General features: G+C 40.3%; 1 protein-coding gene across 13 annotated transcripts in view; it reads right to left on the bottom strand.

Moving 5' to 3' along the window:
* GluClalpha (glycine receptor alpha 1) overlaps positions 1 to 13,537 on the bottom strand; it is a 55,898-nt gene that overhangs the window by 4,821 nt on the left and 37,540 nt on the right. For 12 of the 13 annotated variants that reach the window (XM_031981014.2, XM_031981057.2, XM_031981023.2 and 9 more), the window contains 5 exons: positions 2,516 to 2,585; positions 1,955 to 2,108; positions 1,791 to 1,873; positions 1,283 to 1,417; positions 595 to 747 (listed from right to left, as the gene is read on the bottom strand). In XM_031981014.2, the coding sequence (XP_031836874.1) occupies positions 595 to 747; positions 1,283 to 1,417; positions 1,791 to 1,873; positions 1,955 to 2,108; positions 2,516 to 2,585 (595 nt within the window). Of the gene's footprint in view, positions 1 to 594; positions 748 to 1,282; positions 1,418 to 1,790; positions 1,874 to 1,954; positions 2,109 to 2,515; positions 2,586 to 4,941; positions 6,094 to 13,537 lie in introns of those variants that run through there. The other variant, XM_031981073.2, reaches the window with a different exon arrangement.

Below are 13,537 nucleotides of genomic sequence, written 5' to 3'. Positions count from 1 at the left end.
ATAGTGACTGAAATTTTCGTTATTGCTACAGATACGGGCTCTGGTCGTGAACTGTCGAAATGTATGTTAATTGATCATGAAACTGATTGTAACTTTGTCACTGTTATCTTCTTTGTTCTGAGAAAATTGTTATAACATGTAAATTATATATAAGAGATCTTTTTCTTGGATACAGGAAGTCTTTGTTACGTAGATAAGAATATTTTTTGCGTTCTGAGAAAGTTCAAGCTGTGAAAGAATTCTATTACATATCAGAATATTTATCCTTTAATTCATTGAGTTATACTGATTAGATTCATTATAAGAGGTTAATTACAAGCACTTACACAATTTATCGTCTTATTTGAATCGCTTAGAAGCCAATGCAGTTAAGTTCATATTTCGATATTTTCTGATTTATCTCAATTCTAATGGAACAGATAATATTCTTAGTTATTCCAAATTGGAAAGCCCTTCCTTTTATATCTTCCGAATATATTATGCAATCACTTCAGAATCCAAAACGTTAAAACGACCGAGCAGTCGAGTCGAGTTTATTTAATTTCCCTGTAGAAACTCTGTTTCTGTGTGATCGAGATCATTATTTTACATTACCTAACGAGACCCGAGCTGGTACAGCACTCTGATCGAGCCAGAATGATACCCAGGATACAATGACAAGCATACAGCAAGGGATGTAAATTTGGATAAGGTAGTAGCTGAATTCTCTCTTGAAGAGCAGGTCTACTTTCAAACAGCTGTATTCTCCTGTTAACAGATCAAATTGCTTTTATCATTAACAACGAACGCAGTAATGCATGATCTTAACCAGTTAACTGTGTTCGACGAGTATACACGTCATCACAGCTTGACATGATACTAATTCTTTCAGTGAATTCTTTATTTTTTCACGTAAACATGTAATTCTTCTCTGTTTCGCTTTGATCTTTCATTAACCCTTTGCGGAGGACTGTCGACATTTCGGCGAGATGAAATTTTCGTATTTGGAAGACTAAGTTGTAGACAAACGATTTAGTTATTCGAAGAGCAAGAGATCATCGTGAAGTTTCCTTTTTTTATATTAATTAAGCATTTGATATATAATTCAGCTTTATCTGCTGTAGGTCTTGTATATTTCAAAGAATTTTCGTCCGCAAAGGGTTAAAATATACTCTATGTGCATTCGTCCTGCGTTCGACGAGGACACGCTCCATTTTTTGATTTTATTGCGCGCCGAGCGAGAGGTTTTTCCAACTAAATTCCATAGTTAACTGGTTAAAACACGATGGAACGATCGACTAACCAGTGTTCGTTTTGCTATTACAATAATCAGTAAGAAATTTCTCCAATGTGAATCGAGGCAGGTGTAAATTTTTCACAACTTGGACAGGATCCCCTTCCTTCCAGAGGAAAACCAAATCGTCGGTTGTCCAACCGTCTGAAACACATTGAAACGTAAATTTGTTAACTGTCTTGCACGGACAAATAGTTTCATAGAGAAATTTTGAAGTAAAAGATATTTATATAGTATTTATGACATGTGTGTTAACACGTGGGGATCACCCAATCAAGTCGAATTATTATAATTCAGGGATATAAACGATGATTATTTACAAACATTTTTATATTGCAGTAATATAAATAGTAGCAAATAATAATGAAAGGATCCAATGAAATAATTTGATACATTTTTCATTTTGTGTATTTTGCTAGGTGAAATCGTGCGGCGTTCGTTTGAGAAAATATGAAATAAAAATTTTTAAACAAGAATGGTTGATAAATGATTTATTAAAAATATAGTATATACTTACAACTCGCCATACGCAATGAACAAACTTGTCGATCCAATGGGTATAATTTTAAATTCATCGGGCACGATAACGTTAGGGATATCCTGGAATACAAAGAAGAACGAATATATAGTACACGCGTACAGTGTTCGCTCGTTTCCCATAATTATTTTAGTTTCATTTACCGTATACTGTATAGAACGGAACCTTCGGGGAAAATACGAATGTACACATTCGGCATAATAATATTGTGAAAATGTCCTTCCTTCTCGTTCGAAAAGAACAGATCCGGCATCCAAACGCGACTCGCATCCGTTAGAGTTAAATATTTTAAACGACCTGAAACGGTGCGTGAAGAAAACATAATTTAATAATCATTTGATTATAGTATAATGAGACATTATTAAATCCTGCGATCAGATCGAACGAAATATTTAATTAGAAATAAATTATTCAATTCGGATAATGAATGAAAAATAATGCTATTCATAAATTTTATACTGAACACGTAATTTTATGAAATTATCGTTATTTGTATAATTACTTTTTATAAACAGTGAAACATTGTATACATGAATATTGATATGTTTGCACTATTTATAAGTCTTAAGAAAAGAGAATTACATTTTTAAATGATTCCTTTTATTAAGAGGAATAAACACATTTTGTTCGACATGATGCTGGATATCGTACACGTGTGCAAGAGTACTAATCTACGAACCAAATCGCAGTTAGGGTCTAATTACCTTGGGAATCGTCAAACTTTAATCGTTCGTCCAGCCATTGTTCCCGGAATGTTAACTGTACAGAATACTCCTGCAGACGAACAGAGAAGACAGCGATTTAATTAAGCGATCCAGTCGGAGCGCCGCTAAAGTAGTAGCAAATAATTTAGGCTTCGGAAATGATCGTTCGGGTTCGCTATACGAGTAAATGAACGTATGGGGTAGGTTCGTTCGTGAATCGATACGATTAAAGGAAAAAAAAGATAAACGTGAGGATGTGAGATCCGTCGTTAGAAATTCAAATCTCGATGGAATAACCTATCTGCGAACTACAAATTTAACGGGCAATGAATGAGATCGAAATACTTCAGGTTAATCGTGAACTGAATTGTTCATTCGATTGCTTTAATTAGATCGTTACTATCAGATAATTAAGATCAGACCAATTACTAGTCATTCTCGAATAATTCAACTATCAAATTCCATGGAAGCGTACGCTTTGCTTATTAATCTATAATGAATCAATGTAATTTATTAATTTAAGGAAATTCTGTATCAGACGATCGTTTAATTAACCGATCTAATATAGTAAACGCCTTTCCAATACTTAATCACACCAATATCAACTTAGAATTTTAAGTAGATATCTTCTTTAAGAAGCGAATCTCATTAATGAATCTGAATTTTGATCATAGCCGAACAAACTAATCGGATTCCAGTAATTCGTTTCGATTCGCTGATCAGAAAAGACTCGAAGACTCCCTGAAAGCTATTAGATTTAATTTCTAACGTCAGACTGCGAAAACTTCGGTGATCGATTCTAATTGTGAGATCAGCCTACTAGAACTGGGGATAGAAATCGATTGAAAATCGGGAATAGTGCTGGGGGTGATCGAAATCAACCAGTTCTCGGTTCTCAAAATGGATTTCTAATTGCTGATAAATTGGGATGCATGAATCGCGATCCAGGGTCAGTGAGATCGATCCCGTGCAGCGCAGATCGGTACAGATCGCGAAGATCAACGTAAAATGTGGAGAGACAGGTGAAACGGGCGATGCTAAAATGGGAAAGAGATGTATTGCTTCAATGAAATCGAGATTTCCGTGCAGAATGGTTCCAAACTGGCCACGGAGGCCAACGTAAAAATGAAAATGAACATGGAGAAAGGTGAAATGAACGGTTCTAAGAAACAAGAGGAAGATGGTACTCCCGCAACTTCTCGATGAACTCGCAATAGCGGCGTTATCGAGTGTCCTACCTATACGAACTTCGTATGTTTTGTTGTAGTGGCGTATCAATTGTAATCGAACGCCTTGGTCCTTTAACGCTCCAGGAATCTTCGGTAAATTGTGAAAGAAACGCTGAATTCAAGCCTTCGATCGTTCAAGGTATCCCGTGATTCACGATACAGCCGGAAAGAAGTGACTTTCCGTCGCGAGACAATTGAAAGAAGCTTAAGAAACTCTGTTACACATTCGACTTTAGATATTAAACATTCTTTAAAGAATCTATTAAAACGAATTCTCATCTGTTGATTCGTAGAATTTCGATGTGTCGAAATTCAACTTTACAAATTTAAAGTTTAAACTCTCGTCAGAATGTCCCGCAACTGCTTCGTAGCGATTCGACTTTCAAAGAGTTTCAAGCGTCTACCGCGATTCTTCTTTATTCTCGTTAAGATTCAAGCTTCTCGCGATTCAATTCTAAGAACCTCAAGCTTCCAGCATTCGTTAGAATATTTTCTCACGCGTTTTTCTATACAAAAGCCATCTCATTCTCGAACGCGAGTGTTATTTATACGCGCGAGACTGACCGGTCGGCCCTGACAAAATGGCCGCCACTTCAACCATTTTGAGCGGCGGTCTGAATGCGCGCTGAAGGGACTGGACGGAAAAAAGATTAGCTCCGGGAACAGTTTAGAGGCTGTTCCGCGCTCGGGAAGAGGCACTTCGCGACAGTGAAAGGTCGCGGTTAATTCTTCTTTTTTTTTGTTTCTTCCTTTCTCGCGCGCCGCGCGGAGCGTTAAAGAATCCAAGGACGCGCGGCCATCTTGGCGGCTGGGAGAACGCGCGGGAAATGTGTCTGGCGAGGCCAGGCTGGGTTGGGTCGGATTTCTCAGGCGTGTGGGTGGTCGGGCATGTTGCGGAGTAAATAGATATATACTCGTGTAAGAAATGTACACCGCGGCTTTAGGCGAAATGTTAAAGAGAACTCATGCAGTAAGCAACATCGAAGCTAAGACTACTACCAGAATGGTTCGTACTGACAGAACTATGGTTCCAAAAACTAATGGTTAATATATATGTATATAGACGCAATATATATATACTATATATATAATATATAACGTATAATATATAATATATAATATATATAATATATAATATATACATAGCAAAGTATAAAGACAACTAACATGCATCTTGGCTCACAGTTCCATATTTACCAGACCGGCTGGACTTGTCCACATCGACGGCGTCCTGTTTGTGTGTGTCTAGTTCTGGGAGAGGGGATAAAGGCAAGAGCATCCATATTTTTCTTTTCTGTATTTTGTTGATGTTTCTATTTGTTGTTTAAATTAGATGTTTACAGTGAACGCTGACGACTCATCCTCTAATCGTTGCCGGGATACATCATCGCCGAGCAGATTCTCGTGAGCTAGCCGACGAACTTCTGTCTCGATTCTTACTTTTTATTTGCTATTTGCCTATCGTTTTACTTTTCCCGTTGCGAATTGATCGGAGTACCGGTTCTGTTGACTGGTCTCTGGTCGCGGACTCGAGACTATCCGCGTGGGAGTCTGGAAATCGAGCAACATGTCGCACGGGGGGTTTCCATGTGCCTGATACCTACTTCGTGGTAGATTCTTATCACTTTCCTATTCCATCGGACGATTCTCCACAATAATCAAACGCGATCTGTTTCAATGGTGTTCTGCTTACCGAACAGTAGCATCTCGAAGGGAATCAAGAATGGCAAAAAGAACTTGCACCTATCTAAGAGAGATGTATAACCTATCTCCGAGTTCGAACGCTGTGGAACAGTTTGAACGACGCGACGATTATACAGGGTGCTCCGTAAGATACAGAAACGTCGGTACCAACGAAAACTTCACGAACAACGAGGGAAACGCTTGTGGAGCTTCTGCTTCGAGTCTCTCGGATCCCGATCGACGAATGGAAAGAAAGTAGCTTCGTTGCACAGTCAACGCACGGTAGAGAATTCGACTAAAATGAGAAATTCGAGATGGTCCTTCGATCTTGAGCGATTAACTTGTCAACGCTGACTCTGGGATTCACGTGTTTCGTTTCACGGAGAAATTCTTGAAACTTTGGAAATTATTCAAATTATTAATAAGTAAACCGATTTTTAATCGTATGAAAATTTTGTACAACTATTGAACTACGCATTTTACATACCGTTTGACGTGAGATTGAAATGTAAGCCACCGGTGGTAGATACCAGCGTCAACACGTTAAACGTTGAAAACGTGACCGACTTGGTTAACTGCTGTCGTCTGGAGACCGCTTTCCTCCCTCTCTCTCCCTCTCTCTCCCTCTCTCTCTCTCCCTCCCTCTCTCTCTCTCTCTCTCTCTCTCTCTCTCTCTCTCTCTCTCTCTCTCCTCTCTCCCTCTCTCTCCCTCCCTCTCTCTCCCTCCCTCTCTCTCCCTCCCTCTCTCTCCCTCCCTCTCTCTCCCTCCCTCTCTCTCACTCTCTCTCTCTCTCTCTCTCTCTCTCTCTCTCTCTCTCTCTCTCTCTCTCTCCCTCTCTCGCCCTCTCTCTCTCCCTCTCTCTCTCTCTCTCTCTCTCTCCCTCTTCCAGTGTCTAAAAAAAAAACAAACGACACTTCACCGCCATAACACACACACACACACACACACCTGGTTCGCAGACGATCCTTAATTATTCAGAACCTTCGATCCATTTAACGGCCGCGAAAGTGATGTCTCCCCGGTTCATTCAGTCCGTTTCCCTTTCACTTTCGTGAATACATTACACGCAAGTAGCACGAGTCAGCTAATAATCGGCCTCTAACCGTGCGCGCCGTGTTTTCAGCGGATAATGCTGCCGCCTTGCAATTAAATCGACCGGAATTCTCGTGACCTGACGCTCTAACCCTCGCTCGAACTTTGTTATACATTTTTCTTCGTATTCGTCAATCCCGCGTCAATGTATTCAAAACAATATTATTAATCTCTGCAATCAACCCCTTGCTTAATCATTCTATTCACGTCTGCAAGAGTTAGATTATTAATATTATTCAATGAAATATCACACGAAAAATCGACGTATCATAAGAACTACAAAATCGTAAAATTACTTCATTTAATATAGACCAACGAGCATTACAAGATATCTCTGACGAAATTCGATAGAAGCTATTCGCAATATTAAAGAACGAAGCGTCACCAGGCAAGGGGTTAATCACAGTGCACAAAGATGGATCGACAAACGAAAAAAGGAACGATCTGCCACCGTCGTCAGTGAAACTATCGAAAAGCCATCGAACGATTCTCTCGAGCGTCGCGCTAACGGGGCGGCGCCATCTTGATGCACCCTTCTACAAATGCAATTTCGCTATCGCGGAAGACGTCTCCCGCAGCCGTTTAACGAGCGGATCTCGTGTGCGGTTAACACCGAGCTGTGAACAGAAATCGAGGAACAAAAGGGGAGAGGAACGGGAGTCGAAACGTGGTAACCAAAGCGAGAACAGAACGAAGAAAGGATCGTCTCGCTGGATCGAACGGCACGCACCGTGCCTCGTCCTTTCAAACCGTTAGGGGAAACCGTACGAAACGTTGCTGCATGGAAAAAGTGAATATTTTTCTATACAATGATCTCGCGAACTTGCGCCGGCGGTCGCGAACGTGTTAATTTTCAATGGAAATCGAGCGGAAGGTTTTCTTTCGTCCAACGTGCTCTACCTTAATCTCCGAAGATAATTGACAATGAATATTTCAAGTCTCTCGGCTCCTGTCTTTCGCCAGTGCGTTTGATAGGCTTGCCTGCAACCACGGCGGAAGTCGATCTGTCTAGTCGGACCTTGCCAACGATCGTTTCTCTTGGCGAGGATATATTCGGGATTCACAATTGCATCGCGTTCGACGTCAATGCAACGGCTTTCTTGCGCAAGCTCGAAGAGGATCCTTTTACCGGATGATCCATATTTCATTGGGCCGAGTAACGAGTTCGTTTTCAAGCTGTTCGTTTGTTCATGTCGTTCCCCGAGCACTTTTTCCTTCGGTTTCCATGGTTCTCGATATCTTCAACGGGCCACGGAAGATTTGAATATAGCGATAATTGTGTATCGCACCTTTGTCGACGCTGCTAGAAAGTTGACGTTGGAAAGTTAGCTTCCCGTGCTTCGATAATGAAAGAACTTTTTGTGGGAACGTGTTCCGAAAGTTCCTCGGTCCCTTTAGAACGGAGTACGGATTCATTCGGAGGATTGAAATTGTTTTTCGTTTTTAATGCGAGTCTCGATAATGGCTCTCCAGAATTTTAGCCGAATCACTCGGCCCAATGAAAGGATCATTCCGTGGTTTAGAGGACAATGTCGGAGTTCAAGGCGTGCGGATGGTTTTAATGCATCTGCGGGACTCTAATTGCTGAAGAACAGAATGGTATCAATTTCAATCCGTTTGCCATTCGAATCAATGAAGAAATAGCTGCAAAATTCTGTCGAGGTATTAAACGAAGGAATTAAATAGAAGCGATACCATTGTGTTTCTTAGTAATCAGAGACACTCGTCGATGCATGGAAACCACTCGACGCTCTTGATAACAATGGAAACTCCAATACTCAACACGGTCCTCTCGAATTTTCAAGAATCATCCGGTTTCTCAGAAGATTCACGATCATCGCACCGACTCGCTGTTCATCCGATCTAACGACCAGACAGCGGATGTTAGTTTTGCTTCGTAACCGGTTATTCTAAGGAGATGGAGTTTTATCGAAGTTTCCGTTCCTTCGAACTGCTCCTGTGGAGACGTGGAAAATCACCGTGAACATCCGCAGTCCGTCGATGACTCGATGGAACTCGTTCTCGCGTGTACAGGATTGCGAACGTACTCCGGGTATGATTCAATGAAGGATGGACGACAGGAGAAACAGAGACAGACAGACAGACAGACAGTGAGAGGGAGAGGGAAAGAGAGAAATAGAGAGATAGTGAAAGATGGCGAGAGAAAGAGAGTGACAGAGTAGGCGGAAGGGACGGGCGACGCGGATGTAGAGATAAAGATGAACGGGTAATGGAACGGGACAGGTCGTCTCGGGTTTAACATACATCTGTGGCATGCAGTCATAGAGAAGAAAACAGGTATGCGTGATACACGGGCGAGAAGAAGACACGTGTTCGGTAACAGTGATTCTCTGTCATCCGCGAATGTGCGCAGAGCGTTCCATCGCGACGATCCCGCGTGCAAAATCAAAGAGGGAATTTAAATATCGAAGCTTCCGAGTCTCGGAGATTGGACTTTTAAATGGAAATTCGAATTTCTGCTCGAATGCGATGCTAGGAATTGACATTCAACGGTGGAGACGGAATTTATGAGTTCAAACGATGTTAGAGTGAACTGAAGATTGATATTCTTTTAGTTCTAGATTACTGATTTACGTTCTGTTCAATATCTTTTTAATGTTGTACGAAAGTTGCAAGGGAAATGTGTGTTTTGGTACTTCTTCGAATTAATGGTGGAAAGAGAGATAAGGGACAATGTGAATTAAAGCAGTAGTTTGATTTTGGTGATCTAGAGTTGAGGACAGTGTCTGGCCATTGTCGGATATTTCTACTTCTGGAAATCGTTAGGTAATAATTTAACTTTCGAAATATTCTGATACTATCAATTTAGAAATGCCTGAACACAATGCTCTAATGATAAGCAACAGCCAAACGAGAAATGAATAAACATATAATTTCCTAAGAAATTAGGGACTAATTAAAAAACACGACTTAGTCCCAAAAATAATCCCCAATAACGAAGCATCTAAATATCACTCAAAGACTAAACACAATGGAATCTCTCTCGATTGCATCACAGCTTACCAGGCGCTCGGTGAATAAGTAGAAACATCGAGCGATGGTCAGACACAGCATCAAAGGACCCACGCGCTAAACGACCCTCGAAACTCGGCTTTTTCAAAGAAATCTCCTTCAGTAGCCCCTCTTCTCTTTTGCCCGTAGAATTGCCCGCTTTTCAGCGGTTTCGCGATATCTCGAACGCTCTGTATACAAGGTCGCTCTCCGGAAGAGAAGAGCCCGGGAGGGGGTGGGCAGGAAAAGGAAACGAAGGACGGTTGCGCGCGAAAATAAAAAAAAAAAAAAAAAGAACCAAGAAAGAAGAGGAATCACTGTTCACACCATGCTGCACGACGTTAGAGAAGCGAAAGATTGAATCGCGGTTCGCAAAAGGCGCGCGGCGAGCTCGATTTTTATCGTGCGGCCGCCATTTCAGCTCGGCCACGTGTTCCACGACGCCGCTTGCCAGCCGACGAGTGCGGATCCTTCGCGGAGAGACGCTCGAGATCTTATCGAGCTTTCACTTGAACGTCGGGAGTCGTTCGATACCGTGGGCCATGCGATCGACGCTTCGCTTGTTCGATCCGATCGACGATAACGCGACGGAATCGATGGACAGCGGTGTTTTCTTTGAGTTTCTCGTGTGATCGTTGTCGGTAGAGATTATCGAATAAAAGTTTCAATGATCATTGGTAATTGGACATCGCTTGAACTTTTGCATGGCGTTCGTGGATATTGATAGAGAAATCGTTGAGTGATCGTTGTTCGTGAATGTTGTCGAATAAATGTTTGAACGATCGTCGGTTGTGGATGGAATTCGTTTAGTAGGCTGGAGACTTCTTAGTTGGAAGATCTTGGAGCTTACTGTAGATTTAGATACTGTAGATATCGATTGTTTAACTGGTTCACGTGTTAGATAGCTGTTTCCTGGACTGGTTTCGTGTACGATCGCGAAGTTTCGTAGGAATGTTCTAAATGAAAGGAACTGTAAAGGACAATGATACCATTTAGATGAGAAACTTTCGAGTATCCTGCACATTGAATTATCACGTGACAAACCTACTGCTGTCGTTAATATTCTGCTGTGTGAAATATTTCATTTTCTTCGACTGTTCATTCGGTCACGTGCAGAGTATTCCGAGGAATCTCTAAGTCTGGTTCATTTGAGAAACTCTTAGAGCATCCTGTAGACTAGATTCTCATTCACGCATTCTTTCTTTTGTTCGTTAACTCGTTAAGTACGTTAATCAAGTACGTTACGAGATGAAAATCTTATACAGGGTGTCCGTAATGTAAAACCGAAACCGTTTCGAGGCATTGCTGCACCATTGGTTATCGTTTTTTTCCATCTTCTCAGAATGGCGTTAATTACCGAATGAAAGACCGCCACCTCGGTGATGCTGATTAATAATATCAGTTTCGTCACTCCTCCGCAGCGAATGCAAAAGCGGTTAAAGAACAGTGTACATACAGAATGATCCGAGGAACGACCGAACCTTCAATCCTATCCAGACGGATCAGCGGTTTTTACACGTGAAAGCGAAGCGATTGGTGGTTTGTTCTTGTCTTAATCGTTTATTGTTCATGTGCAGACGTATTCAGTGCAGAGATCAATGCCTTACCTTTAGTAAATCAATTTATCTATCGGAGAACATCGTTTCTCGATCTTCGAAATATTTTTAATCAATTCCGATGATTTCCTTCCATTTTGAATTATAGAAAGCTTTAAATGTGTTGAGGTATCATTCCCTATTTCTGAATATTGAAACTATCAATTAGATTGTTTAACATTTGGATCAATGGAATATCGAATTAGGTTTTAAAATTTTATGTATATAGAAATATTAAATTAGACTTTTAGATATATAGGAACATCGAATCAGATTTTTAGATATTTAGATCGAGGATATTCAATGTAGATGTTGAAATTGTTAACAATGTTGAGATATTCTTGATTTTGTAGTTGATTGAATAGAGAAGTATTAATATCTGCACTCAATAGATTGCCAGTGACAATTAGTAACCAGCTGCTGTGCGATTATACGGTGGCCAGAAATTACGTGAGAAATATTCTAGTACGAGTAATCAGCTCCGTCAATTGGATATTCCTTGTTTATCTTAGTTACGCAGTATCTACATATATCGATCCTCTTCTTGGATCACACTGTGTACGCTGCGATGATCACTAGAGACGGAGACAAGAGGATCGTTCGCAGATCTTCAATTTGTTTGTCTCGTTCGCCTGGATGAATACTGTTCTTGATAAAGGAGAGTGCGAAAGGATTGAATTGATAGTAATAAATGATCGACGCGGCAATTCTTCCGTCCACGTTCTAGTAATAGTTAGACCGCGGATATTATGGGCTCGTAAATCAAATTCTACGTCGTTAATTCAAGACAGAAACTGTGATTATAAATAGTTAAGTGTGAGAGTGTAAAAGAGTTAGATTTAAGGAACAGATATTTAAATAAACAACCGTTCAATTGAATATTTCATTTTATTAATTTTCTCATGGAAATATTAACGTAAATTGAGTATTGATAATCAAGTATTCACAATCTGAAATTGAATGCCACAAGAAATAGATTAAACAATTTTTATTAATAATTTTTATAGCGATAAAAAGGGTTTTTCGTTTAAGTTCAGTTGCAATGAAATTATTAATGGAAGAAGGACATTTTTATTCGATTCTGATTTGCTTAAATCGAGGTACAAAATGTATATCCGCTGCCTAACGATGACACGTGAAGGAAGGATATTGAAAAATGGCGGAAAACGGGCACAAAGAGGTGGAAACTCTCGACTTTCGACTTCGACGTGCTGCACACGAAGGTTCATATTCACTTTGAACGAACTTCGCTACTTTTTATTCGGCATCGATGGCGAAGCGAAGGAAAAGGGAGAAAGGAGATGTCTGGAAAATTATTTCCCGAGATAATACTGCTTGCGAAATATTCAAAGCTTCTATTATAAGCTTCCGCGACCCCAAATTAATGAAAAATCCAATAAATAATACTAAACATATCAGAAGAATCTATTCAAACCTCTGAACGCTTAACAGCAACGCGAAAATTACAATATATTCATTACATATAAAATAACTCGTAGAATAACTTACAAGATAATTCATTAATGTAATACATGAATTTTTCGACGAATAAAATCCGTGACTTTCGTTGAAAATAAAAATTCCCGTTCTACGCGAAATAATCAAGGAGCTGCTCGAAGTTTCTCGAATAGCGAGACGGCGGAAAAACGTGAACAGCGCCTAAAATCCGCCGGAATAATTATTTGAACGAACTTTCTCGTAAAATCAATAGTTAACGGAGTTGCTGGAGCGGTTCCAGTTGCGTGACCCACCTTGTATAAATTAGAGTATCAAGTCGTTGCACATGAAATGTTCTTTTCAATCAAGCTACAATAGCTCGTGCCTCTCCGCGCGGGTTTCCCCTTGTTTCTTTTTATTTTCTAATCAACTCCTAAAATCTCCTCTGGAAAAACTTTCTTACCGGCGATCACAATAACCGCAGCGTAATTTCTTTGTTCTGCTTCGCTTGAATCGCGCGGCAAAGCGCAATGCTTCGTGGAAACGCTCGACTTATCGGTGCCCTGATCTCTACGCGGCGATAATTAATTTCTCTTGTGGCCCTTTGGCATTTGAAATTCAAAACTGTTATGCACACATTGTCAATGTTAATGTTCCCATGCGGTTTTCCGCCCACGCTGTTTCCATTTAGCGAACGCGGAAGTGCAAATGGCTTCCGTAATTTATGTTGTTCGAGATAGAAAAGTGAAACGTTACGTGCTGCGGATCGTTAACGTGTACTTTGTTTATTGCAAATGCGTGTTCTGGAGTTTTCTTCGAATCATAGAAATTCTGATGTTCGCGTCATTTCCTTGGAATGGTATAGCTTCCAATATTTGAAATGTTAGAATAATAAGAAAGTGAACGTAGTATAAAACTAATAAACATCAACCTGTAAATACAAATTACCGATGTAGCGAATACTTTCAATAAT

The sequence above is a fragment of the Nomia melanderi genome, chromosome 14, assembly GCF_051020985.1.
Source record: "Nomia melanderi isolate GNS246 chromosome 14, iyNomMela1, whole genome shotgun sequence".
In the NCBI taxonomy this organism is placed as follows: Eukaryota; Metazoa; Arthropoda; class Insecta; order Hymenoptera; family Halictidae; genus Nomia; species Nomia melanderi.
The sequence above is the reverse complement of the archived record's forward strand: the minus strand, read 5'-3'. Positions and strand labels throughout refer to the sequence as shown.